Source organism: Pongo abelii, chromosome 6 (assembly GCF_028885655.2).
Source record: "Pongo abelii isolate AG06213 chromosome 6, NHGRI_mPonAbe1-v2.0_pri, whole genome shotgun sequence".
Taxonomy (NCBI): Eukaryota; Metazoa; Chordata; class Mammalia; order Primates; family Hominidae; genus Pongo; species Pongo abelii.
The window spans coordinates 60387651-60414333 of NC_071991.2; the positions used below are offsets into that span (position 1 = coordinate 60387651).

The 26683-nt window shown below is 41.3% G+C and overlaps 1 protein-coding gene across 12 annotated transcripts in view; it reads left to right on the forward strand.

The window, feature by feature from the left end:
• Window positions 1-25477, forward strand: part of OSBPL3 (oxysterol binding protein like 3) — a 197628-nt gene extending 172151 nt beyond the window's left edge. For 9 of the 12 annotated variants that reach the window (XM_063726044.1, XM_063726049.1, XM_009242942.4 and 6 more), the window contains 5 exons: window positions 159-303; window positions 5378-5522; window positions 8442-8568; window positions 10904-11026; window positions 15033-15388. In XM_063726044.1, the coding sequence (XP_063582114.1) occupies window positions 159-303; window positions 5378-5522; window positions 8442-8568; window positions 10904-11026; window positions 15033-15129 (637 nt within the window). In that variant the 3' untranslated portion in view covers window positions 15130-15388. Of the gene's footprint in view, window positions 1-158; window positions 304-5377; window positions 5523-8441; window positions 8569-10903; window positions 11027-15032; window positions 15389-18812 lie in introns of those variants that run through there. The other 3 variants (XM_063726047.1, XM_024250114.3, XM_063726046.1) reach the window with 1 other exon arrangement.
• Window positions 25478-26683: the final 1206 nt, after the last annotated feature.

Below are 26683 nucleotides of genomic sequence, written 5' to 3' on the forward strand. Positions count from 1 at the left end.
AACATCCAGTGTGGCACAGACACTTAGCCAGTGTTGCTTCTGTGAATAAAGGGATGAGTAATGCATTACATGACCTATTTTATAAAAGAGCAGAGTTCATTTGCATTTGCTGCTGGCTCTTCTAGAAATTGGTACTTCTACTTTTTCCTTCTTTTCAGTTTTGGGGATCATTTTGAGTGGAACAAAGTGACCTCTTGCATCCATAACATCTTAAGCGGGCAGAGGTGGATTGAGCACTATGGAGAGATTGTCATCAAGAACCTGCATGATGATTCCTGCTACTGCAAAGTGAATTTTATAAAGGTAACTCCAGTGACTCTCTGAGCTCTGACCCTGGAAGGGCTGTGGCAGAGCCAGGGCCCCAGAGCACAGGGCATTTGAGAGATTTTTCGCCTTCACCTTTATGCCAGCAGGCAAGCAATGCCTGAGCTCCTTGGTCCCAGCTGCACCTCTTTCACCTAGACCAGGGCAATGGCCCCTCCTGGCCTCTTACTCCTCTAAGGTCTGTCCTCCGTACAGCAGCCAGAGAGACCCTTTTAAAACATAAATCACCATGCTGCAGTATGTATGCACCTTGACAGCATTATGTTGAGTGAAATAAGTCAGCCCCAAAAGGACGAATATTACATGATTCCACTTCTGCGAGATCCCCAGAGGAATCCAGTTCACAGAGAAAGAAAGCAGAATGGTGGTCGCCCGGGGCTGCAGGAGGGAGGAAGGGGGAATTAGTGTTGAATGGGTATAGAACTTCAGTTTGGGAAGATGAAAAAGTTCTAGAAATAGATAGTGGTGATGGTTGCACAGCATTGTGAATGTATTTAATGCCAGTGAATTGACCCTTAGAAATAGTTAAAATGGTCAATGTTCCATTAGGTATGGTTTACCAGACTTTTTTTTTTTTTTTTAATGTCATGCTGTATCATTCCTTTGAGCAAAATCCCCCAACAGCTTCCATCTTTCTCAGAGTTGAAGCCTGCATTCTTATGGTGGCCTGCTGGGCCCTGCACAGGCTACACTCCCCATCTCCACCCTTTCACACACATACTTGCACACTTGCAGATACACACGTACACACACGCCACCTCGTTCCTCTCCAACCTGAACTTCTCTTTTTCCCCACTGTCCTCTGGCCACACTGGCCTTCTTTCTCTTTCTTCATTTCCTTCTGCTTGGGCAGCTGTCCCCAGATCCTTCCATCACCAGCCCCATCCTGTCATTCGCTCCCTATCCTGTCCCATTTTCTTCAGAGTTCTTATCACGGTCTGAAGTCAGCCTGCTCATCGTTGCTGTGTGTGTTTATTTTCTGCTCTCCATACCCTCCTTATCATCCTTGACTCCAGAAAAGCAAAACCTAGTCTATCTTGCTCACTTCTGTAGCCCTGATTCCTGAAATGGTGTCTGGCACACATGAGAGACTCATAAACATTCAGAGAATAAATGGAAAAATTGGCCAGAGGCAAAAAGTATGGAATAGTCTCTCATTTTAACAGCCTTGCTGGCGGCCCTCCCTGCTTTCTCTCCCTCCTAAGATTCCTTCTTGCTCTTAAAAATTGTATGTAGTTAAAACAGCTTTAAAACATGACCCTCCTCAAGGAATATTTGCATTTAACAAAGATCGAAATAATAAGCAGAGAGATGAGGTTTTATTGTGGAACTTCATGCAATGCCTCTCTGCACCACCTGTAACCTATAGGGAATACTTAGGAAGAGGTGGATTGGGGTCTTTATTATAGCCTCAAACTGGGTTATAGACAGACGTAAAGCCCATAATGACCGTACATGTGGGACAAAATAAAAGTGATCCTACCTTGAAAGCTTTGTCTAAGCTCTCTGCAAACAGAAACAAAAGGCAACCTGAAGCAGGGGTATGTTACCTGTGACCCAGGTGAAAGCCACATTGCTCTCAACATTTTCTCCAAGGAAACATGCTCCACTCCCGTATCTATCACCTACCTTGTTCTCATTCACTTACATGCAGAAAATGGGTTGTATAGTCATGAGAGATGAACACTGGGCATGTCTGGTGTTGAAAGAGACGCTGCAAGTGGATGCCACACTCGCCTGTGGAAGATGACAGTGTCCCTTGGTGGCTTCCAGCAAATTCTCAGCACTGGATTTGTTGGCAGATATCTCTAAGGGAAAATCTGACACCTGCTTCAGAATAAACTTAAGAGCCTGGGTGCCATGGCTCACACCTGTAATCCCAGCACTTTGGGAGGCTGAAGCAGGAGGCTCACTTGAGGCCTGAAATTTGAGACCAGCCTGGGCAACCTGACAAGACCCTATCTCTACAAAAAATTTAAAAATTAGCCAGACATGGTGGCATGCACCTGTAGTCCCAGCTGCTGGAGAGGCTGAGGCAGAAGGAGCACTTGAGCTCAGAAATTTGAGACTGCAGTGAGCTATGATTGCACCACTGCACTCTACTTTGGGGAACGGAGTAAGACCCTGTATCATCAAAAAATAAATAAATAAACTTAAGAGTCTCAATAGTCTTTTTTTTCTTTTTTCTTTTCCTTCATTCTTACAAGGCTGGAGAACTCAACTTTAAATTTCTAATTCAGCTCTGAGACACTTCCGTGCCCCACCATTTTTACCACAGCCTTGAAATGCAGAAGCTGAACTACCAGAATCTGACCTGAAAATGCCATTCAACATGATTAGTTTCCAAATATGGACTCTGTTTAAGCTGAAAATAGTACTAGGTTTTTTTGATTTATGGAGAAATGCCTTTGCCATTCTTTCTTTCATAGAGATTTTTAGGGCAGCCAGGTAATTTGAAAAACAAAAACAAAAACAAAAACCAACTCTAGGGCGCTAGAGCTCCCTCTGCTGGCTGCAGTGTGGAACTGTATAAAATCCTCCGGGCTGGACTGGCGTGAGCTGAGCTGAACTGAGCAGAATAGAGTGCAAGGTTGCCTCGCAGACCAGGACCAATACATAGTGAGAATACCCACACTACTCGCTTGATGTATAGAAACTGAACCTTTTCTTTTCTTGTTCTTGTTCTTTTTTTTTTTTTTTTTTTGAGATGGAGTCTCAATCTCACCCACTCTGAAGTGCAGTGGTGCAATCTCAGCTCACAGCAACCTCCGCCTCCCGGGTTCAAGTGATTCTTGTGCCTCAGCCTCCCAAGTAGCTGGGATTACAGGTGCCCACTACCACAGCCGGCTAATTTTTGTATTTTTAGTAGAGATGGGGGTTTCACCATGTTGAACAGGCTGGTCTCGAACTCCTGACCTCAAGTGATCCACCCACCTCGGCCTCCCAAAGTGCTGGGATTACAGGCATCAGGCACTGCACCCGGCCAAGAGCTGAGCCTTCTCTTACATTGTATGTAGCAAAGGTAGAAATACAAATGTATCTTACACAAATACTAGTTGAGTTACAAACTGTAGATAGTTAACCATTCATTTTTATTAAATAACTAAAGGTATGAGTTTTTTAAAGCCAAAATCCAAGCATAAAAACAGATACATAGACCAATGGAACAGCATAGAGAGCTCAGAAGTAAATCCATGCATTTATAATTAATTGGTTTTTGACAAAGGTGCCAAGAACTCACAATGGGGAAAGGACAGTCTCTTCAATAAATGGTGTTGGAAAACCTGGATATCCACATGCTGAAGAATGAAATTAGAACTTTATACTGTATGCAAAAATCAACTCAAAAGGACTAAAGACTTACAGCAAGACCTGAAACTGCAGAACTACTCAAACAAAAACATAAGGGGAAAAGCTTCATGACGTTGGTCAGGGCAGTTATTATTTTTGGATATGACCCCAAAAGCACAGACAACAAAAGCAAACATAGACAAATGGGATTATGTCAAACCAAACAGCAAAAGAAACAATCAATACAGTAAAGAAACAATCTATAGAATAGGAGAAAATATTTGTAAACTATACATCTGATAAGAGGTTAATATAAAAAATGAATAGAGAGCTCAATAGCAAGAAAACAATCTGATTTAAAAATGAACAAAGGACCTGAAGAGACGTTTCTCAAAAGAAGACATACAAGTGGCCAATAGATACATGAGGAAAAAATGATGAACATCAGTAATCATCAGGGAAATGCAAATTAAAACCACAATGAGATATCACCTCATATCTATTAGAATGGCTATTATCAAAAAGATGGAAAATAATGTGTTCAGGAGGATATGGAGAAGAGGAAACACACCATTCGTGGAAATGTAAATTAGCACAGCTATTATGGAAAACAGAATGGAAGTTCCTAAAAACAGCTAGAAATGGAATTACCATATGATCTGCCAATCCCACTACTGGGTGTATATCCATAGGAAATGAAATCAGTATGTGAAAGAGATACCTGCATCTCCATGTTCATTGCAGCACTATTCATAATGGCTAAGATAGGGAAACAGCCTAAGTGTCCAACAATGGATGAATGGATAAAGAAAATATGGTACATATAACACAATGGAATATTGTTCAGCCTTTAAAAAGAAGGAAACCTTGTCATTTGCGGCAACGTAGATGAACCTGGAGGATAAGTGAAATAAGCCAGACACAGACAGATGCTACATAATCTTACTTATATTTGGAATCTAAAAGAGTTGATCTCATAGAAGCAGAGGGTGAAATGATGGTTGACGTGGGTTTGCCAGGGGTGGAGGGGAGGATTGGGAAATGTTGGCCAAAGGATCCAAAATTTCAGACGGGAAGAATTAGTTCAAGAAATCTATTTATTGTATAACATGATGACTATAATTAATAACAATGTGTTGTATACTTGAAAATTGCTGAGTTTTTGTTTTCATTTTGTTTTGTTTTTTTTTGAGACGGAGCTTCACTCTTGTTGCCTAGGCTGGAGTGCAATGGTGCGATCTTGGCTTACCACATCCTCCGCCTCCCGGGTTCAAGCGATTCTCCTGCCTCAGCCTCCTGAGTAGCTGGGACTACAGGCATGCGCTACCACACCCGGCTAATTTTGTATTTTTAGTAGAGATGGAGTTTCTCCATGTTGGTCAGGCTGCTCTTGAACTCCCGACCTTAGGTGATCTGCCCGCCTCGGCCTTCAAAGTGCTGGGATTACAGGCGTGAGCCACTGTGCCCGGCCACTGAGAGAGTTAAGTGTTATCATAAGTAAGTCTGTAAGGTAATACATATGTTAATCAGCTTGATTTAGCCATTCCACAATGTATACATGTTTCAAGACACTATGTTGTACATGATAAATATATAAATTTTTTATTTGTTAGTTAAAAAAACAGAACCCAGAACTAGCAAACTAATATGCAGTATGGAGCCACTCTTACAGTCCTTTCTCTAGCTTTTCCTTTTTTCTTTCCTTAATATCTGTAATAAGCTGATGCTAAAGGACTAAGTCAACAACTCATTTGAATCCTAGGCAAAATACTGGAGCACTAATGCCCATGAGATTGAAGGCACAGTGTTTGACAAGAGTGGAAAAGCGGTTCATCGGCTGTTTGGGAAATGGCATGAAAGCATCTACTGTGGCGGCTCTTCCTCTTCTGCTTGTGTGTGGAGAGCAAGTGAGTGTCTGGGTTTGTGGACCCCAGGCTGTGAGTGGGTGGATGGGTGGGCATGGCAAAAGAAGCCACAGAGGACAGGAGCAGTGTCTGTTCAGCATCTCCAGCCTCTTCTGCTTTGAACTAGGTTAGAGGTATTGGCCCTCTTTCCTTCATCCCGTCTTCACCTCCCCGTCATGCTTACTTATAGCAACACCTCTGCTGGGCTGCTGGGTCCCGGGTTCTTAACCCCAGAACAAGCATTGCTAATCCATGGGCATTCTCTGAGGGAATCTGGCAGTCCACATGCATAACTCTACTGGGTACTATAAAAGAGTATCAGTGAAATGCAAGAAGTCGTTCTACAGCAAGGACAAAGAGGAAAGTGTTCCTGGAAAAGCAGTGACCCAGGAGACCTACAAAAGTTAACTATCCCCAGGCTGACCTAACCCCAAAAGCCATCCTCATCACTCCTGTGATTGCAGAAGGGTGCTGAGCTCTTGGAGCAGATATGGGCAGAAGAGCTAGGGAACCCCAGCTTTCATCAGCATGTCCCCACCACACTTTAACATCTTATTCCATCTCCTAAGTCCGAAAGTTATGTTGTTTCCAAGTCACAGCCATATTGTAAACCATTCTTCTGAGATATAACTGTTAGGATGCTTTAGGCTGGTAAAAAACCAAACAGAAAACCATTTGACTGGTGGCTTAAACCGTTAGGCTATGTGCTATTACACAACAGGAAGTGAGGTGGTGGGTGGCTCCAGGGTTGTTACATAGGCAATTTACCTGTGTCAAGGACACACAGATCAGTGAGGATACATTCTGCTACTCCCAGTGTGCCGTGGTGTTTCCCCTAATGAACGCAAAATGGTTGTTACCATTCAGTGTCATACCCCTGCATGACAGCATACCAAGCATGTAATGAGAGGACAAAAGAGCTTTCCTCTCTCGTGCCTCTCTTTCCTCAGGAACATTTCCTAAGATCCCCCAGCAAATGGGACTTTATATCACGTCAGCCTGCAGTGGGTTCAGACCCATCCATGAACCAGTCGTGGGCAACAGAGTAGGCAAGAGAGATTTAGATGTCTTGGATTAATCTCCAGTAAGGGCACAATGCCATTTGAACAGAATCAGTATTCTGTTAGCAAACAAGAAAGAGAAAGGATGGTCAAGTAGGCAGCCAGCAGTGGCCCTTTCAATAGGCAGCTGCCACATCTCCCACTGTTGCAGAGGTTGCCGTGAAGTTAGAATGAATTGGCACCAGTGGAAGCCTTCCTAGCTTCAGAGGCAGGCATGAGATTTTGCAAATGGCACAGTCTGTCTCCTTTGCTTAAAGTATGCATCACAGATGAGAACTACCATCCTGTCTCAGTGTTAAAGTACCACCTTGATAAAGCAACACTGTTTAAATTTTTGTTACTGTCATTATTCCTTGACTTTATGTCTCTCTAATGGCAGTGAGCATCCCTGGCCCATCTTTAAGAAAAGCACTGTCTTCACTCCCTGGTTACTGGGGAGCTGACCAAGACACCATAGGAAACTTTGCTACTATTTTTATGCTTCGGATACACAGAGAATTAGACTAGTTACAAGGAGGACTTACGAAGATTCAAAAAATGGGTCCCGGTGGGGCATGGTGGCTTACGCCTGTAATCCCAGCACTTTGGGAAGCCAAGGCAGGCAGATTGTTTAAGGTCAGGAGTTCAAGACTGCTCTGGACAACATGGCAAAATCTCACCTCTACTAAAAATACAAAGATTAGCCAGGCATGGTGGTGTGCATCTACTGTAGTCCCAGCTACTCAGGAGGGTGAGGCATGAGAATCACTTAAACCCTGGAAGTAGAGGTTGTAGTGAGCTGAGATCGTGTCACTGTACTCCAGCCTGGGTGGACAGAGTGAGACCCTTTCATTAAAAAAAAAAGCGAGGGGTTTCTGCAGAACAGTTATTGGCAAGCATTTCTCTTGTTACGTGTGAAGAGCTTAGGCTATAAGTAGATCTTAGTAGTCTACATTGGATTTATACAATATATAAATTTGGGTATGTTTAGCTTAAAAAGCTGGAATTCCAGTTAGGGCAATGCACCTAATGTTTTAAAGATGTAAGACTGAGGGGAGGCAAGAATTGGTAAAAAGGGCAGGAATGGAAGAAAAGAATAACATTTATTAACCACCTGCTGTGTGTTCAACACTGTTATAGGTACTAAACAGAGTTTCAGGAGAATTTGACATCACTTAAATCAAAAACAGATTCTCTAGAGTGAGAATCAGGAAAAATGGACCCAGAGCTGATATTAGTATGTTTATTTATTGTTATTATTATTATTATTATTATTATTATTATTATTTTTGAGATGGAGTTTCGCTCTTGTCGCCCAGGCTGGAATGCAGTGGCGGGATCTTGGCTCACTGCAACCTCCACCTCCCAGGTTCAAGTCATTCTCCTGCCTCAGCCTCCCAAGTAGCTGGAATTACAGGTGCCCGCAACCATGCCTGGCTAAGTTTTGTATTTTTAGTAGAGACGGTGTTTCGCCATGTTGGCCAGGCTGGTCTCAAACTCCTGACCTCAGGTGATCCGCCTGCCTCGGCCTCCCAAAGTGCTGGGATTACAGGCGTGAGCCACCACGCCCAGCCGAGCATGTTTATTTTAAAATCAAATTATTTTCGTAGCTTAAGCACTACAGAAACTTCACAGCATTGTATAAATTTGCTTTCTGACCACACATAGGAGGCCACATCCCTGTAGGCAGAAGAAAAATTATAGAGAAGAAAATTTATAGAGAAATGTTCAGTGCCTGTTCATTAGTCAGAATATTTTAACAGAAATGGAAGGGAGCTGAGAGAGAAAAATTGTAGCTAGGCTGAGATGAAAAAGGTGAAGGAATTAAAATGTAACATAAGTGACATGCAAGTTTGGGGTGAATGATTTATTTTCTTCTTAGATCCTATGCCGAAAGGCTACGAGCAATACTATAGCTTCACACAGTTTGCACTGGAATTAAATGAAATGGATCCATCATCAAAGTCTTTATTGCCACCTACTGACACTCGATTTAGGCCAGACCAGAGGTAAGGATTTTTTAAAGATTTTTCTCTCCAGAAATGTAAAACCCTTTACAAAAAGTCTTATTAACAATCCTTAGGCCACCAGAGGCACCTGAGAAAGGTGGAAAATGTCATCAGGAATTGAGAGGTGGGGACGCTTTAAACAATTGTATCACGGAGGAGATGGGGCCCAACTAGGATCCATGTGTGGCATGGCCTTTACTATCCATAAAGCCCCATTTGCATTGAAATGCCAAAAAAGGTGTTTATTTTGAAGAGTTTTACTGCATGCAGTAATAAAGAACTTAGTGTAAAGTAAGTAAGTAAAAACATCCAGCTCCCCGAGCCCTCAAATTTAAATGATTTTGGTGCACTGAGATCTAACTGCTGATTCTAGGTTGCTGCTCACAAGGTGTGTGATATATGGTAGGTTTTTCATCTTTCCCGGCCTCAGTTTCCTACTCTGTAAAATGGAAATAATAATGTCTCCCCTAAGGCCTTTCTAATTAAGACTCAAAATCTAGAAGCCCAAGGAAAGAAAAGATTGTTACATTTGGCTTTATTAAAGACAAACAACACTTTGGGAGGCCAAAGTGGGCGGATCACTTGAAGTCAGGAGTTCAAGACCAGCCTGGCCAATATGGCGAAACCCCGTCTGTACTAAAAATACAAAAATTAGCCAGGCATGGTGGCACATGCCCGTAGTCCCAACTACTTGGGAGGCTGAGGCACGAGAATTGCTTGAACCCAAGAGGAGGAGGTTGCAGTGAGCCGAGACCACACCATTGCTCTCCAGCCTGAGTGTCTCAGTGAGAACCCACCCCCCGACAAAACAAACAAACATAAGCCCTTCTTTATGGCAAAATAAATAAAACTATATAAGGTCAAAAGATAAATGACAAACGGAGAAGTCCATATCTGCAACTCATATCATGAATTGCCTCTAGAAATCTAGTAATAGATCAACCCATTAGAAAAAATGGACATAGGGAGGTAAATTCATTTTGCAGGGATTGAACACTGTTGTTAGCAAGTGCCTAAAAAAGATGTGAAACAGTTTACGTATGTCAGCGTAACAGTTGGTCCCAAAGGGGCCCTTTCCCCTAATTTATTTTAAAGACAGCCGTACACAGAATGCTTCAAGCTATCTTGCTATGCACATTATGCTTGTACTGTTTCGTGCAGTTTGTCTACTTTTTTAGGGAAGTATTTTTTGTATAAAATCTGTTACAATTGTGTTTCTTAAATCAAACCTAAGAATGGAGTTAATTGGAAATATACAGTATATATTAATAATGTATGTGGTGTTTAAAGAATGGTAAACATTGTTAATTTCTGTGATGAACATTTTCAATTAAATTTATCTTAAGTTTGTGTTAAAAAAAAAAAAAAAAAATGGACATAGGAAAATGAACAGTCCACAAACTAGGAAATGCAGATATCCCTTAAACATGTGAAAAGATGTTCAGCCTTAATCATAATAAGAAAACTGCAAATTTAAAAATCATGTCGACATCCCAATTTTTAACCTATCCGATTGGCAAAAATTCAGAAGTTTTATACACTTTGAGGTTATGGGAGAAAAGGGCACTCTCAGCATTGCTGATGGGAATATAAATTGGGTATAATCCCCATAAAAGGCAGTTCAGTAATATATAAATTACACACTCACCCTTTCACCCAGCAATTTCACTTCTAGAAATTTCTCCTACAGATTTTTCCTACTTACTCACGTAAAATGATGGATATACAAGGTCGTTTATTGCGGCATTGTCACATTAAAATGATTCAAATGATTCAAATGTCTATCCATAGGAAATTGTCTAAATTCATATACATCCACACAACTGGATATTATGTGGCTATTAAAAAATGTCTATGTACATCCATGGAAAGATCTGTAAGATATATTATTAAATAAAAAGTAAACCAAAACCAAAAATCAAGGGATACATAGCATGCTACCATTTATATTTTTTAAACGGAGGGAGGGATAAGAATATGTATTAATATTTGTTTATATACACATGAAGAATCTCTAGAAGGATGCAGAGGAAACTAATAAAGTGGGTTTTCTAGGGTGGAAGGGTGAAGGTGGCTGGAATTACAAGGAAGAAAAGAAGACATTGCCCCAAATTCTTTTTTGTAGATATAATTTTTGAATTATGTAAATATCACCAATTCAGAAAAATATCTTCTCTGACTACTTCAAGATACGGATTAAAGGGTTGGGGCGGGGTCTTACGTATAGGAGAGGATTTTGAATATCCAGTCGTGGACACATGCAAGTTGAGTAGTAATGATTGTTTTGTTTTCTTGAATTCATATCCTTTCATTTTTTTTTTCCTCAATGCCTCAGGTTTCTAGAAGAAGGGAACTTAGAAGAAGCTGAAATACAAAAGCAGAGGATTGAACAACTACAGCGAGAAAGGCGGCGGGTCTTAGAAGAAAATCATGTGGAGCACCAGCCTCGGTTTTTCAGGTTCGTGCCTGGATTGAGTAGGTTTTTGGTTGATAGGTGGTGCCAGCACGTTATGCTTCTGGTTCGCAGAAAGTGAACAGTACTGTCCCCAGATAAGAGCATTCTCCAGGCTTTTCCTGCTTCCACGTGGGGGGACTGCTCCTCTGTGCCAGGCCCTGTCCCCCGCACTTACCTTCAGGCTCTCCCTCTTGCTGACTTCAGACAGGACTAGGGCCTGCGTTTTTGCATTCCTTGAGCTTTTCCAGTGCCCTCAACCAGTGAGTTTGCAGAGGAGGTCCTCAGTCAGGGAGCCTGCCAGAACTGGGTCCCAGCGCCAGGCCAGCTTATTAAATTCACAGCTAAGGTTGGTCACCCCCATAGGCACGTTTTACACCATGACAGAGATCATTCACGATCACTCCACAGTTAAGCAGTATGGAAATTCCAAGCAGTCTGTTTCTTGCATTGTGGAAGTTCCAGTACACTTGGGCTTGCATTTCCTGTTATCTTAAAATAACTTGCCAAGAAGGTCTTGTTAAAATAGATTTAATTTTTTTTTTTTTTTTCCTGATACAGAGTCTCGCTCTGTCACCCAGGCTGGAGTGCAGTGGCACCATCCTGACTCACTGCAGCCTCCACCTCCTGGGCTCAAGCGATTCTCCTGCCTCAGCCTCCTAAGTAGCTGGGACTACAGGCGCGTGCCACCATGCCCGGCTAATTTTTGTATTTTTAGTAGAGACGGGGTTTCACCTTGTTGGCCAGAATGGTCTCAATCTCCTGACCTCATGATCCACCTGCCTCAGCCTCCCAAAGTACAGGTAAGAGCCACCGTGCCCAGCCAATAGATACAAATTTTTAAAGGAGGTATGAGAGATCTTCAACCCTTCACCTCCCCGTCTCCTCCTATAACTGAGTAGAAGAGAAAGCTCAAGGCAGGTAGGGGATCTGTTGAAGGACTCAGTATAATACCCTGGAATGGGGCCTGACTCTCCTCACTACCAGGCCAGGGCCTATATGATTTTAGTTTTTCTGTTTTCTTTTTTTAAAACACTTAAATAGGTGTATGTGAAAAAGCAGCAAGTTCCTGCTCTACTCCATCTGCCCAAGTCCCTCCAGGGCCACCAGTGTCTTTTCATTGTTTTGGGATGTTTTTTGTTTGTGTTTTTGTTTGTTTTTAGTGGACAACAGAAGTACTTTTAGGAGGATTTTGTTATTAATAACAGCAGCAGTAATAAAATCTGTATTCCAAAATGTCAAAATAGTAACAAATAAGGTTTTGTCTTGAAGAATATGATGCTCTTTTCCCTAAAGTTGATGTAGATTCTACTAGATCCCTTCTGATCATTTCCACAAATTCAAGATATTAGTGATGGAAAATCAACTGGCCAAAATTTCATCCTGAAATATTCAAGCTTCATTTAAACATTTAAAGAATAAGATGGAAATGTTACATTCCTTTTTGAAAAAGGCAAGTAATAGAAAAATGGATAGATTAACAGACTGATCAGTTGATTTACTGATCAGTTAATAGATAAACACATTACACCCTTAAGTAGGTTGGTTCTTTTTCTTCCATACATTGTCTATTTTCATTTTTTAAAAAAAGAAAAATCTACAATTATGAAGATGTTCATTACAGTACTTTTTAGGATCATTAAAAATGGTAGGTAACCAAACTGTCTCAAGGACTAGTTAAGGAGATTCACCAACTCGGTCCAACATGAGGCATTAAGGATGACCTTACAAAGCCTGCAGAGCTCTGCTGGAAACACATTACCATATAAATGCAAGATACAGAATGTGATTATGCTGTCATTGCAATCAGGAAGGAATTATGTCTGGAATGAAAAAGGACGGAAAGCTGCTTCAGCTGTGGCGGCCATTGCTCTTTAGTATTAGATGGGGAAATTTTTTTCAATTGGAGAAAGAGCGAGAGTTGTTCAGCAGTAGCAGTCCTCCATGGGACTGTTCAAATTAGAAACCTGGCAAAGAGATTTTGGAGAGGAATATGGGGACTTGGATGTTGTCATTAACACTTACTGAGGAACAACAACAAAATCACTGAAAATTCCAAGTAGAAGCTGGAGCTCAGACCAAATTGAGCCTCTTTGTTTTAAAATAGTGAACTGTCTGATACACAGATTGACTCATTTTTAAACACATAGTGTTACTGGAATAGGGAAACAAGTGTGATAAAAATCTACATTCCTGAGAGTGTGGGAAAACAGGCGCACTCTACTTTTGCTTCTAAACCATATGGTAATATCAGTCAGAATCACAAATGCACATACTCTTTGACCCAGCCATGCTAATTACAGGAATTGTTAATGTAACTATACTTACACACATACAAAATAACATGCTGAGCTAGAGTTTGGAAATAACCTAAGTGCCCATCAGTGGGGTACCTGTTAGGTAAATTGTGATCCATCCATACAATGGAATATCATACAACTGTATAAAAAGAAAATGTGGAATCCCTTATTGCTGGAGTCACCAAACTTTTCCTATAAAGAGCAAATGATAAATATTGTTGGTTTTGCAGGCCATCAGGTTCAGTTCATTCAGTAGCTATTATGCAGCCCTGCTGTTCAGCATTGAAAGCAGCCATAAACAGTATTTAAACAGATGGACATGGCCATGTTCCAATAAAACAGTATTTCAGAGATATGCAGAAGGCTGGATTCGACCCTTGGGCCATAGTTTGCTGACCCTTGCCTTACTGTACTGATTGGAAATGATCTCCAATATATTTCATTATGTCAAAGCTGAAAGGGTAGAACAGTGTCTGGTGCAACATTATGTCAAAATGAGAGGGACTAGAGTGTGTGTTCACACACACACACACACACACACACACGGAATTTCCCTGAAAGAATGAAGCTGATAACATCACTACCTCTGAGGAGAAGAGTCAGGAGGCTGGCAGAGAGGGGGAAGATAAAGACTTGAAGCTGTATATACCCTTTTGCGCCCTTTGAATTTGGTCTGTGTCACATATTCTCTATTCAAAGAATAGAAAATCAGGACTAATCTCTCCAGACTCTTATGGCTTCCAATTACTTTTTTTTTTTTTTTTTTTTTTTTTGAAAAGGAGTCTTGCTCTGTCTTCCAGGCTGGAGTGCAGTGCCGTGATCCTAGCTCTCTGCAACCTCCGCCTTCCAGTTTCAAGCGATTCTCCTGCCTCGGCCTCTTGAGTAGCTGGGATTACAGGTGCCCGCCACCATGCCCGGCTAATTTTTGTATATTTAGTAGGCACGGGGTTTTGCCATGTTGGCTAAGCTGGTCTTGAACTCCTGACCTCATGATGTGCCCACTTCGGCCTCCCAAAGTACCGAGATTACAGGCGTGAGCCACCACACTCGGCCTCCTTAAAAAAAAAAAAAAAAAAAGTTAACCACTTCCTATGCACAACCTGGTTGATGTGTAGCTTTTGTGCAGTCATTCCCAAGGTGCTGACAGTCATGCAAGTTATGTTTTGTATATGACAGACTCTCCCCACATCCTCCTTCTCTCAGAAGCACCACTTTTCATAGCCTCTAAGTTGAGTAACAAAATGGGCCGGCGTGGTGGCTCATGCCTGTAATCCCAGCACTTTGGGAGTCCGAGGCGGGTGGATCACCTGAGGTCAGGAGTTCTAGACCAGCCTAGCCAACATGGTGAAACCCCGTCTCTACTAAAAATACAAAAATTAGTCGGGCATGGTTGCACATGGCTGTAGTCCCAGCTACTCAGGAGGCTGAGGCAGGAGAATCGATTGAACCTGGGAAGCAGAGGTTGCAGTGAGCCAAGATCATGCCACTACACTCCAGCCTGGATGACAGAGCGAGACTCCATCTCAAAAAAAAATAAAGTAACAAAATTATTTCCGGATATCTAATTCCCAGAATTCCCGGTCCCAACACTCTGGGACGCTGAATGCGTGCGGGAATGAGGATGGGGAAAACAGGGAGGTTAGGAAGGAAAGAGACTTGAGAATATGATGCTGGTTTCAAGAGTCTGCAAGAAATTGTTTCTTCTTTCACAGGAAATCCGACGATGACTCTTGGGTGAGCAACGGCACCTATTTGGAACTTAGAAAAGATCTTGGTTTTTCCAAACTGGACCATCCTGTCTTATGGTGAAAAAGTAAAGAAAGATAACGTTAATGTATTTCTCCTGTGCTTGCCTTCTGAAGCAGCACAAACCTGTGTTTATATATTTAAAAGATACTCTAGGATGATCACTTGTGCTTAGCTTTTAGCATTGTAACTCTTTAAGTCTATATTTTCCTCAGTGCGTTTCTTTACAATTTCAAATGTTACCCTGATTGTTTATATGAATGTAGAACACCTTGACATTTCTTTTTATATATAAACTATTTAATAAAAATGAAAGATTGAATGTTCATGTGTGGGTTAAAAAAAGAAGCTTTAACACTGATTTTCCAAAGGTTAGGGAAGATTCCAATTAAATTTATGCCTTATAAAATTACGTTGTAGAAAAAAAATCAACCTCTCCCAGGTGCATTAAGAAATAAGAATTCCCAGGGTTACTCACCCATGCGTAAGCTACCCAAGTTTAATTTGGTAGCTGAGATATCTTTTTGCCTCAGACAGCTCTTGAATTGCTCATACAGAACAATTCTGCTGGTGCTGGAGTCTGAAGAATATTTTCATTTGCATTTTAGTGGTTAGGGAGAGGATATAAGATTAATGGAATGTATATTTTTATATAAGACGAATACGGCACCTTCTTGAAAAGGAAGCATTTGAACTTGTTCCTCCCTATAGTTCTGTTGCCTTATATGCAAAATTGTACCCTCTTGCTCAGAGAAATTATTAATAAGAGAAAAGAATTCCAATTAATTAAATATCACAATAGCATCCCAGAGAGACTAAGGAAATTTCTCCTTAGTGAGAGCTGAGTCCTTGAGAAGTTAAGAGACTGTTTCCTGCTTCCCACCCCACCCCTAGTTTTTTGTCCCTCTGTTGGATCACCTCCCTGTTGAGTATGGAATGTCCCAGTTTAATATAAAACATACAGTTTATTCCACATAGCAGTTTGACTTTGTAAAAGTTTAGCAAAATAACTGATTGTTTTGGATAACTCAACATGTTTTTCTTAAATGCTGTTTTAGTATTTTCTACCTCTGAATAAGCACCATATTTTAGATCTTGTATAAAAAGTTGCCATCTGCCTTATAGACAAATGTAGAGAATTGATGTTCTTGCTTTGTGTTGTGTTCTGGTAAAGCTTTAAGTGTCTTACCCTTTTCCTATACTTTCTTGTTATCCATATCATTCTTTTGTGAGTTTTGCAGCAGTCTTGAATAATACAGATTATAACTACTGAAAGGGGAACCTTTGTCTTTTTAAATGTGTTATTTCACATTACAATGATATGTGTAGTAGTTGAATTGTGTTATCAAAGCATTTCCAACTTCTGTCCAGATGACATTAAAACCAAAGCCTAATTGTTAAGCCTTTTATTCTAAAGTCCATAGCAATCCTATGGAATATCAAGTATAATGATGTAGTAAAAAGATTTCTCCAGAAAACACTTTTAGATACTTAAAGAAATTCAGAGCATATCAAATGTTATGAATGAAGAGTAAAATAATTACATGAAAAGAATGCATGATTTTTCATTGTCACACCAAATAACCAGTTGGACAATATTGCATTTTCAAAATGGAGAGTTATTTAAAGTGAATCTGTAGCCTTCTGGAATCTGCACGTGACTGGCATTTTAAAACAACTCATTAAATATGGGATTCATTTTATCGCGATGCCAAGATGAACACAATGTGAATATCATTTCCATTTCTAAGCAGTTGAATGACACAGTCAGATTCTTTGGTGTGTGCTTTGTTCTTTCCATCTCAAGCATTTATCCAGATTCTGCTCACAGACATGAGGAAGCAGGCTGTAGATTTAAGGGCACTCAAGGAGAAAACAAATGTAGTTTCCACAGTGTGAGGATAAATGTAGAATCTTAGTAATATTGGCCGTTAAATTGGCCTGCTCCAGAGACTGGCTCAAAAAAGAAAGAAGCAACAAAAACAAAATGTACAGCCTGAATGGATGTAGCACTGTCATGTGGTATTTGGAAAATCTTTAATTATCCTAATGTTGTTATTTCACTTGCCCTTATGCTTTATTTTAGAGTCCCAAGGACAACTGGACCAAACATCACCTCTGTAGTCATCTTATTTGAGATGCGGGTGGGAATGAATTAAAATATGATACAGAACTATATGCAGATTTTAAAATCTAGTCAGTACTAGTATCTATAAAGGGCTTTTCTGAAATTTAAACAGCTTGGTGATGCATCCTGATATTATAAGCTTAAAACTATCTTGAGGGGGAAATGACTTCTTTTCTCCTGTCCCTTTTCTCAAAAGCATCTTTCCCCCAAATGTGTGTCTCTAGGACATTTTATAGTTTTAAGAGGAAGAAAACAGAACCGTGGCATCATTTGGGAAGAAACAAGGTACCAAGGTAGAATTTAATTTCCTGGACTTTAAATCTCCTGGTTAAATAATGCTAATCACTGTATCACTTGAGTTACATGTTTTAACCTCTTTTTTTTTTTCTAATTATTCCATCCAAAATTTCTGGTGAATTACACAGAAATTCCTGGAAATGGGACTTTGTGCAGGTAACCACCCTGCACTTCAGGTGATGTTCCTGTCACAGCTGTCAACTACCCCACACTGCAGGAAATCCATTCAGAAATGAGCTAACAGTCTCCAGTGTAGCGGGAGAGCCAATCAGTTCCCTCCCCAGGCCCCAAAGCACCCCAAGGCTGGTATTCCCTTGAGTCAAAGGTATTAATAATAAAAGCCTCAATGCAGCTTCTCCATGTAGTTCCTGTTCTACAAGCCAGGTGGATTCTGGTCCTAACTAAAGAGATGGGAGTTCACTTGAGGGCAAGAAGTACCCAGGATGCCCAAACAGCTGCACAGGTGTCCTGTGCTTCCTGTGACACTTCCTGGGGGAAATATACAAACTAATTTTTTTTAAATGTTTACTTCATTTACACTGCTGCTTTTCTCATATTCTGCTTTTAATTACTTGTAGTAAATCATTTGCTTGGGCTTCAAGCACTGTCTTCCATCTGCATCTTCCAGATTTATCATGAGTGATCTTGTTCTACTGTTAAAGATGTCAAGCCTAAAATAAAAATAATAAAGTTTTTATTTGGCTGTTGAACCTTGATGTAGCCCCTACTATGTACACTACAAGTTATGCCTTCTGGCTACTACAGAATCTCTGCAGACCTTTTAGTTATGAGTAGAAGCAATAAGAAGGTGTCTTTATGGTCTTAGGAATAATAGTTCCAATGTATTGGCATAATTTGTTTGAATGTCTTTATTTTGATATTAACACTGGCATAAATCTATTTTTGCTACCAGATGATAGCTATTTTCATTTGCTCTATTTTCCTCTGCATTGTACTAATCTGTTACTCAGTGTTAGTCTTCATTTTTCTGGGTTGGAAACCTGCGTCATGTAAATATCTGCAAATCATGACAGTCTAGAGTGCAGATCATTTTCAGAGACTTTGGTTTGGGGAATGCAGTGATCAGAAGTGGCTAATTTATTTTATTTCTGATTATTTTATCCAGAGGGTACTTTTTAAATGGATATTTGTAAATCTTCCACTTAACCACTGAAAATTATTTTGTTTTAATCCCACCCTTCCATCCATACCTCTGTGCCTCCCCAAAAAGCTCCTATTAATTTGCTTATCCCCCTCATGTAGCTAGTTGAATGTGAATAAATAACATGGAAAAAAAGGCTTTTTGTCTTTGTTTTTCCAGGTTAATGGGAAGGTTATTTGGCTGCTAAAAGGAAACAGAACAGGACCCTTGCCTGAACTCTTTCAAGGAGGAACACACCAGGTTACTGGAAGTGATGGGGGTTGGAAATAAGAATACTCCGGGACACAAAACACTTGGAAACCATCGAGTCACCATACCTTTTCCCGTAACATTCCCAAGGCACGCCACCATTGTAGATCCCCCTCAGCCCTTGGAAGAGAGAACTGAGGCAACTGGAGCCCCAGACAGGACACCTCCAGCCCCTCTGTCGATTCCAGTGTGCTATGAAAATATTACAGTTGATTCTTGAACAACACAGGGGTTGGGGTGCCAATACCCCACGCAGTTAAAATCCACACATAACTTTTGACTCCCCCAGATCTTACCTACTAATAGCCCACTGTTGACCAGAAGCCTTCCCAACAACACAGATAATTAACACATCTGTTGTATGATATATGTAATATAGACTGTATTCTTATAATTTAACCTAGAGAAAAGAAAATGTTATGAAGAAAAACATTAGGAAGAGAAAATACATGTACTGTTATTAAGTGCAAGTGGGTCACAATAAAGGTCTTTGTCTTCATCGTCTTCACGTTAAGTAGGCTGAGGAGAAGGAAGAGGAGGGGTCGCTCTTGCTGTTTCAGGGGTGGCACAGGCAGGAGAAAATCTGAGTATAATTGAACCCACACAGCTCAAATCTGTGTTGTTCATAAGGGAGGAGACCACCCCTCATATTGTCTTATGCCCAATTTCTGCCTCCAAAGAAAGAAGAAGTAAAAACTAAAAGGCAGAAATGAAATCCACAGGCAGATAGCCGGGCGCATACCCTGGGCCTGGTAGTTAAAGATCAACCCCTGACCTAACTGCTTGTGTTATCTATAGGTTCCAGACATTGTATGGGAAAGCATTGTGAAAATCCCTGTCCTGTTCTGTTCCATTCTGATCCCGGTGCATGCAGCCCCCAGTCACGTACCCCTGCTTGCTCAATGGATCACAACCCTCTCACGCAGACCCCCTTAGAGTTGTAAAGGGACGGGAATTGCTCACTCGGGGAGCTTGGTTTTGTAAGTCTGCAGATGCTCCTGGCAGAATAAAGCCCTTTCCTTCCTCAACTCGGTGTCTGAGGGGTTTTGTCCGCAGCTAGTCCTGCTACATTTCTTGGTTCCCTGACCCGGAATCGAGGTGATTAGCGGGCGGTGGAGGCAGCCGCTTAGGAGGCTTAGGCCTGCCCTGTGGAACGTCCCTGCCGGGGACTCCTGCCGGCTTTAGTGACGCGAATCCTGAGAGCGCTCCCGGGTGGGCAATTGCCCTGGTGGAACTCCTCGCCAGAGCAGCGCACGGTAGGCCCCCGCGGAGGATTAACGCAGCAGCTGAACACCGGGAAGGAATCGGCGCTTGGAGTCCGGACATCTGGAACATGGTAAGACTGGTCTTGGAACTTGCCCACTCCATCTGAGTGGAAGCGTGGCCTGATCACCCACGGCATGCCTTTATCGGCACCTTGGTTTTGGTTTTGATTTTGACTGGATTTGCACTGTTTTGGATTAGATTTCGGTATTGACTTTTGGATTTGAACTGTTTTGGCTTTGATTTCGGTTCTGACTTGGCTCAAATTGCTTGATGAATGAGTAACTCCTTATCCATACTTTGGTTTTAGTGTGAATTGCTTGGGGAGTGAGTGACTTTTTTGCCCCTTTTTGTCTTCCCTCTTTGTGGTAAGAGTGTTGTTTTGCCTCCTGAGAGAGGAAAATGGGTAAAACACAAAGTAAGCCTACCCCGTTAGGAACTATGTTAAAGAATTTCAAGAAAGGATTCAGTGGGGACTATGGACTCGCTATGACACCTGGAAAGCTTAAGGCTTTGTGTGAGATAGATTGACGGGCATTAGAGGTGGGATGGCCATCAGAAAGAAGCCTAGACAGGTCTCTAGTTTCAAAGGTATGGCACAAAGTAACTGGTAAATCAGGACACCCAGATCAGTTTCCATACATAGATACTTGGTTGCAGCTGGTTTTAGACCCCCCACAGTGGTTAACAGGACAGGCAGCAGTAGTACTAGTGGCAAAGGGACAGACAGCGAAGGAAGAAAGAGCATCTCTACTCCCGCCGGTCTCTCCCCTAGGGGAAGAGGAAGGAGAGAACAGAACAGCAGCATAAGCAGCTGGCAGAGGCAAGGAAAGACCAGCAGAGAGAAAAGGGAGAGAGAGAGAGGAGAGAAAGAGAGAGAGGAAAGAGAGAGAGAGAGGAAAAGAGGCAAAGAGAGATAGCAAGAGAGACAGGAAGAGACAAAGAGGAAGTCAAAGAGAGGCAGAGAGAGAGGAAGAGACAGACAGAAGGAAGTCAAAGAGAGAAAGAGAGAGATATACAAGTAGTTAAGAAAAAAAGTGTACACTATTCCTTTAAAAGCCAAGGTAAATTTAAAACCTATAATTGATAATTAAAGGTCTTCTCCGTGATCATATAACACTCCAATACCACTTTGTTGTCAGTGTAAACAAGGGCGTAGCCCGAAAGCACTGAGACCACTGACAACCCGTAGCCTTCCTATCAAAATTCCTTAACCCAGTAACCCGCGGATGGCCCAAATACATTCAATCTGTAGCGGCAACAGCTTTGCTAACAGAAAAAAAGTAGAAAAATAACTTTTAAAGGAAACCTTATTGTGAGCATACCTCACCAGTTCAGAACTATCCTAAGTTAAAAAAAAAAAAAAGAGAGAGAGAAAAGGGGGGTAGAATTCATGTAAAAAGAACGTTATATAGTAAATTCTTGTCCTAAAATAAATTAACTGGTTGTTTAAAGAAAGGGATGTTTGCAATAAGTCAGAAAGTTGAGACATGTTGAAGAATTGTCTGAAAGTCGTGAAACAAGAAAAAAAAGTGTGTTATAAAAAAGGAATTTATGCAAGAAATGTTGTATAATTTAAAAGTAATTAGGCCTCCTGAATGTAAAACTATTGAAGGAACAGTTTATATGTAAGGTGTGTAAGAAAAGTAAAATATACTTTTAGTAAAAGGATTATAAGGAGGCATAAAAATGTAGATTTTTACCTACATTAAAAAGTTTTTAAAAATTTTGTTTTGAAGGTTTAAGCAAGTTTTAAAACGTTAACTAAAGAAAATTCTGTGTATAAACATATTAGCTAAAGTTAAAGGGGTATCATCCAGTTTTTCTGTGAACTGGACATTAAAGTAAAAATACAATGGGTTTTTCTTAAAGCACTAACCTGCTCTTTTACAAAAATTATAAAAGGTTGAAGAGAGTCTATAAAAACCTTATGGTCAGACATTAAAAATTGAATAAATATGTCTACAAAGTTTTATTAAAACTAAGTGTAACATTAATAACACACTAATAATAAAGGTGAAATTTAGCTTATCTGGTATAAAAGTCATACAGGAAGCATTGTCAAATATAAAATGGTGTTTGGCTTTCTTTGGTCTAAAAACTAATAAAAATAGATGCTAAAGGAAATTTCTCAGTAAGAAGGCACCAAGGTACTCTGATGATGTCAGGTACCTGACGTCATCAGGTACCGCTGCTGATGTCCCCACATTTAAAACAAAAGGTCAATTTCTTAGAAATTATATACTTAGTTTATCTTCCACTTTCCTTTCCCTCAAAACTAAAAGTCTTTTAGCACATGTACCACCCCTAGAATTTCTGGTAAACCAGCACCAGCCTGAACATTACGTTCTCATCAAAGGGTGGAAAAAAGAAAAACTTGAGCCAGCCTGGGAAGGACCCTACTTTGTGCTGCTAACCACCGAGACTGCTGTTTGTACAGCAAAAAAGGGATGGACTCATCACACCCGAGTCAAGAAAGTGCCCCCCCCCTCCAGATTCGTGGGCCATAGTCCCAGGGGAAAACCCTACAAACTAAAGCTAAGAAAAATTTAACTCTTTCATCTGTTCTATTACTCTTTCTTCTTTCCTGGCTCCATCGCTGACCATCCAGTTATTAACATAACCAACTCAATTTCGCCTCAAACTGTTGCATTTAATGCTTGCCTTGTTATACCTTGTGGGGACTTGCCAAATCAAAGACAGACCTCTACTTCAGAAAAGTACCTCTGTCCCTCCTGACTCTCCTCAGACTAGGCATTAGTAAATTAGGACCATTTTATCTGAGGAGATTTCAACAAAGACCCCAGTGTTAACCAGGAGTCTTGCCCCCCAATGTAGAGCGTTTATGCCATAATTGGTCCAATGTTCTGTGGACCACTAAAGAGCAAGGATGGACTGCCCCAACCAGTTTTTGTAATTTCCTGAAAGCATACTTTCATTTTATTAGAGGATCATAGAAGTTAAAGACTTAAAACAAACTTTGACAATTAAAACAGGATACCAAGATGCAAATGTTTGGTTGGAATGAATCAAATATACCGTTGGCATGTTAAACAAAAGCAATTGTTATGCTTTTGCACATGGCAGGCCAGAGGCCCAGATTGTCCCCTTTCCACTAAGGTAGTCCTCCAGTCGACCAGGTGTGGACTTCATGGTAGCTCTTTTCCAGGATTCTACAGCCTGGAGTAATAGGTTGTGCCAGGCTCTCTCTGCTATATCCCAAAGTCTGGCACCCTGCGGGTCAGCCCCCAAGGGCCATCCAGCTTCCGTCTCCCAACACTAAGTTCACTTCGTGTCTCTCACGACAGCGAGGAAACTTAGCATTCCTTGGAGACCTGAAGGGATGCAGTGAGCTTAAGAATTTTCGAGAGTTTACCAATAAGTCAGCCGTTGGTCATCCCCGAGAGGATGTGTGGTGGTATTGTGGCAGACCTTTACTGGACACTCTGCCGAATAACTGGAGTGGCACTTGTGCTTTAGTCCAATTGGCTATCCCTTTCACCCTGGCATTTCATCAACCAGAATGAGGGCAGGTGATAGATGAAGGATGGATCCGGTTATCAGATGGAAGAATAGCCATGCCACAACTGCTAGGGGCTGCAGTCATACTGGCTGGGCATGAGACCATCCACCTAGGCCAAGAGTCACTTGAAAAGTTGTTAGGCCAGTACTTCTACATCTCACATCTGTCAGCCCTTGCCAAAACAGTGGCACAGCAGTGTGTCACCTCCTAGCAGCACAATGCTAGGTAAGGTCTAACTGTCCTGCCTGGCATACAGGCTTATGGAGCAGCCCCCTTTGAAGATCTCCAAGTAGACTTCACCAAGATGCCCAAATGTGGAGATCTCATCCCTAGGTTTGGACTGCCCTGATGAATTGGCTTGGACAATGGGCTGGCGTTTGTGGCTGACTTGGTACAGAAGACAGCAAAGGTGATCAGGTGTAGATCAAGGATTAGAACATAGCCCTCTTGCAGCCACGGTGAAAAGGACCCAGACTGTCGTCTTGACCACTCCCACAGTGGTCAAGGAATCCCAGCCTGGATCCACCACAGCCGCATGAAACCCACAGCACCTGACACCTGGGAGGCGAGAGCAAGTCTGGACAACCCCTGCAAAGTGACTCTGAAGAAGACGACAAGCCCTGATCCAGTCACACCCGGAAGCTGACTGGTCCACGCATGGCCAAAGCATGAGGAAACTCACCGTGGGATTTATTTTCCTTAAATTTTGGACTTGTACAGTAGGGACTTCAACTGACCTTCCTCAAACTAAGGACTGTTCCCAGTGTATACATCAGGTCACTAAGGTAGGGCAAAAAGTTAAAACTGTCTTTTTGTTCTATAGTTATTATAAATGTGCTGGAACCCTAAAAGGGACTTGTTTGTATAATGCCACCCAGTACAAGCTATGTAGCCAGGAAGTGCCCAGCCTGATGTGTGTTATAACCCATCTGAGCCCCCTATTGTCACAGTGTTTAAAATAAAATTAAGAACAGTCACCTGGTGGGGTCTAAACCATACTAAAAAGAAACCATTTAGTAAATTCCCAAAGTTGCAAAACGTGTGGACCCACCTGGAGTCCCACTGGGACTGGACAGCCCCCACCAGATTATACTGGATATGTGGGCATAGAGCTTACACCAAATTACCCAACCAGTGGGCAGGTAGTTGTGTTATTGGCACTATTAAACCATCCTTCTTCATACTGCCCATAAAAACAGGCGAACTCCTGGGATTCCCTGTCTATGCTTCCCGTGAAAAGACAAGCATAGCTATAGGTAATTGGAAAGATGATGAATGGCCCCCTGAGAGAATCATACAATACTATGAGCCTGCTACTTGGGCACAAGATGGCTCATGGGGATATGGGACCCCCATTTACATGCTCACCCAAATCATATGGTTACAAGCTGTCTTAGAAATAATCACTAATAAAGCTGGCAGAGCCTTGACTATTCTGGCCCAGCAAGAAACTCAGATGAGAAATGCTATCTATCAAAATAGATTGGCTCTTGACTACTTGCTAGCAGCTGAGGGAGGGGTTACTAATTGCTGTCTACATATAGATGGATGATCAAGGGCAAGTAGTTGAAGACATAGTTAGAGATATGACAAAACTGGCACATGTGCCCATGCAAGTGTGGCATGGATTTGATTGTGGGGCCATGTTTGGAAAATGGTTCCCAGTGCTAGGAGGATTTAAAACTCTTATAATAGGAATTATAATAGTAATAGGAACCTGCTTACTACTCCCTTGTTTGCTACCTGTACTCCTTCAAATGATAAAAAAAAAAAACCTTCATCGCTACCTTAGTTCACCAAAATGCTTCAGCACAAGTGTACTATATGAATCACTATCCATCTGTCCTGCAAGAAGACATGGGTAGTGAGAATGAAAGTGAGAACTCCCACTATTCGGTGAGATTCTCAAAGGGGGAAATAAGGGAGGTGACCACTCCTCATATTGTCTTATGCCCAATTTCTGCCTTCAAAGAAAGAAGCAAAAACTAAAAGGCAGAAATGAAACCCACAGGCAGATAGCCTGGCTTGCGCCCTGGTAGTTAAAAATCAACCCCTGACCTAACTGCTTGTGTTATCTATAGATTCCAGACATTGTATGGAAAAGCATTGTGAAAATCCCTGTCCTGTTCTGTTCCGTTCTGATTACCGGTGCATGCAGCCCCCAGTCATGTACCCCTTGCTTGCTTAATTGATCACGACCTGCTCACGCAGACCCCCTTGTAAGCCCTTAAAAGGGACAGGAATTGCTCACTCAGGGAGCTTGGTTTTTGAGACATAAGTCTGCCAATGCTCCCAGCTGAATAAAGCCCTTTCCTTCCTCAACTCCGTGTCTGGGGGGTTTTATCTGCGGCTCGTCCTGCTACATTCACAGGCGTGTGTGTGTGTGTGTGTGTGTGTCCTAATGTGAAAAAGGAAAATGCTTACTACTCAAACCAACATAATCACCCTTATGAATAATTAACTCATTTCCCATACCTGAGTTGTGTCTTTTGCAATACCAGAAACACCCTTAGCACTCTCTAAAGTTCCATTTGCTTCCTTTGATATATTAATGGTGTTACACAATGCACTATATTGCAGAGTTACTGACATAAAGTCACATCTCTGCATCCCTGAAAACACTTAAAAAGAGACATCCAAAAGCAATTCATGAACCCTGATTGGATCCTGGCTTAAAAGAAAAGGAAAAACAAGCTATAAAAGACATTTGGATAACAGTTAGTGGAATTTGCATATGAACATAATGAAATTATTGCCAATTTTCCTATGCATATTGTGATATTGCCTGTTGAACTGAATCAAATCTGCCATTAAAGGAGGACTGTTTTTCAGCATTATTCAAAATAATGTGTTATGGGCACTAAAGAATATCTTTAAAGGCAGCCTTGGAATATTTTAACATGATGGTATTGAAACATCCTAAGGTGTCAGCTTTGAGAAGGCAATACAATTTGGAGGCATAAGTTCCAAGCCATTAGTTTAGAAATTGAGGCAT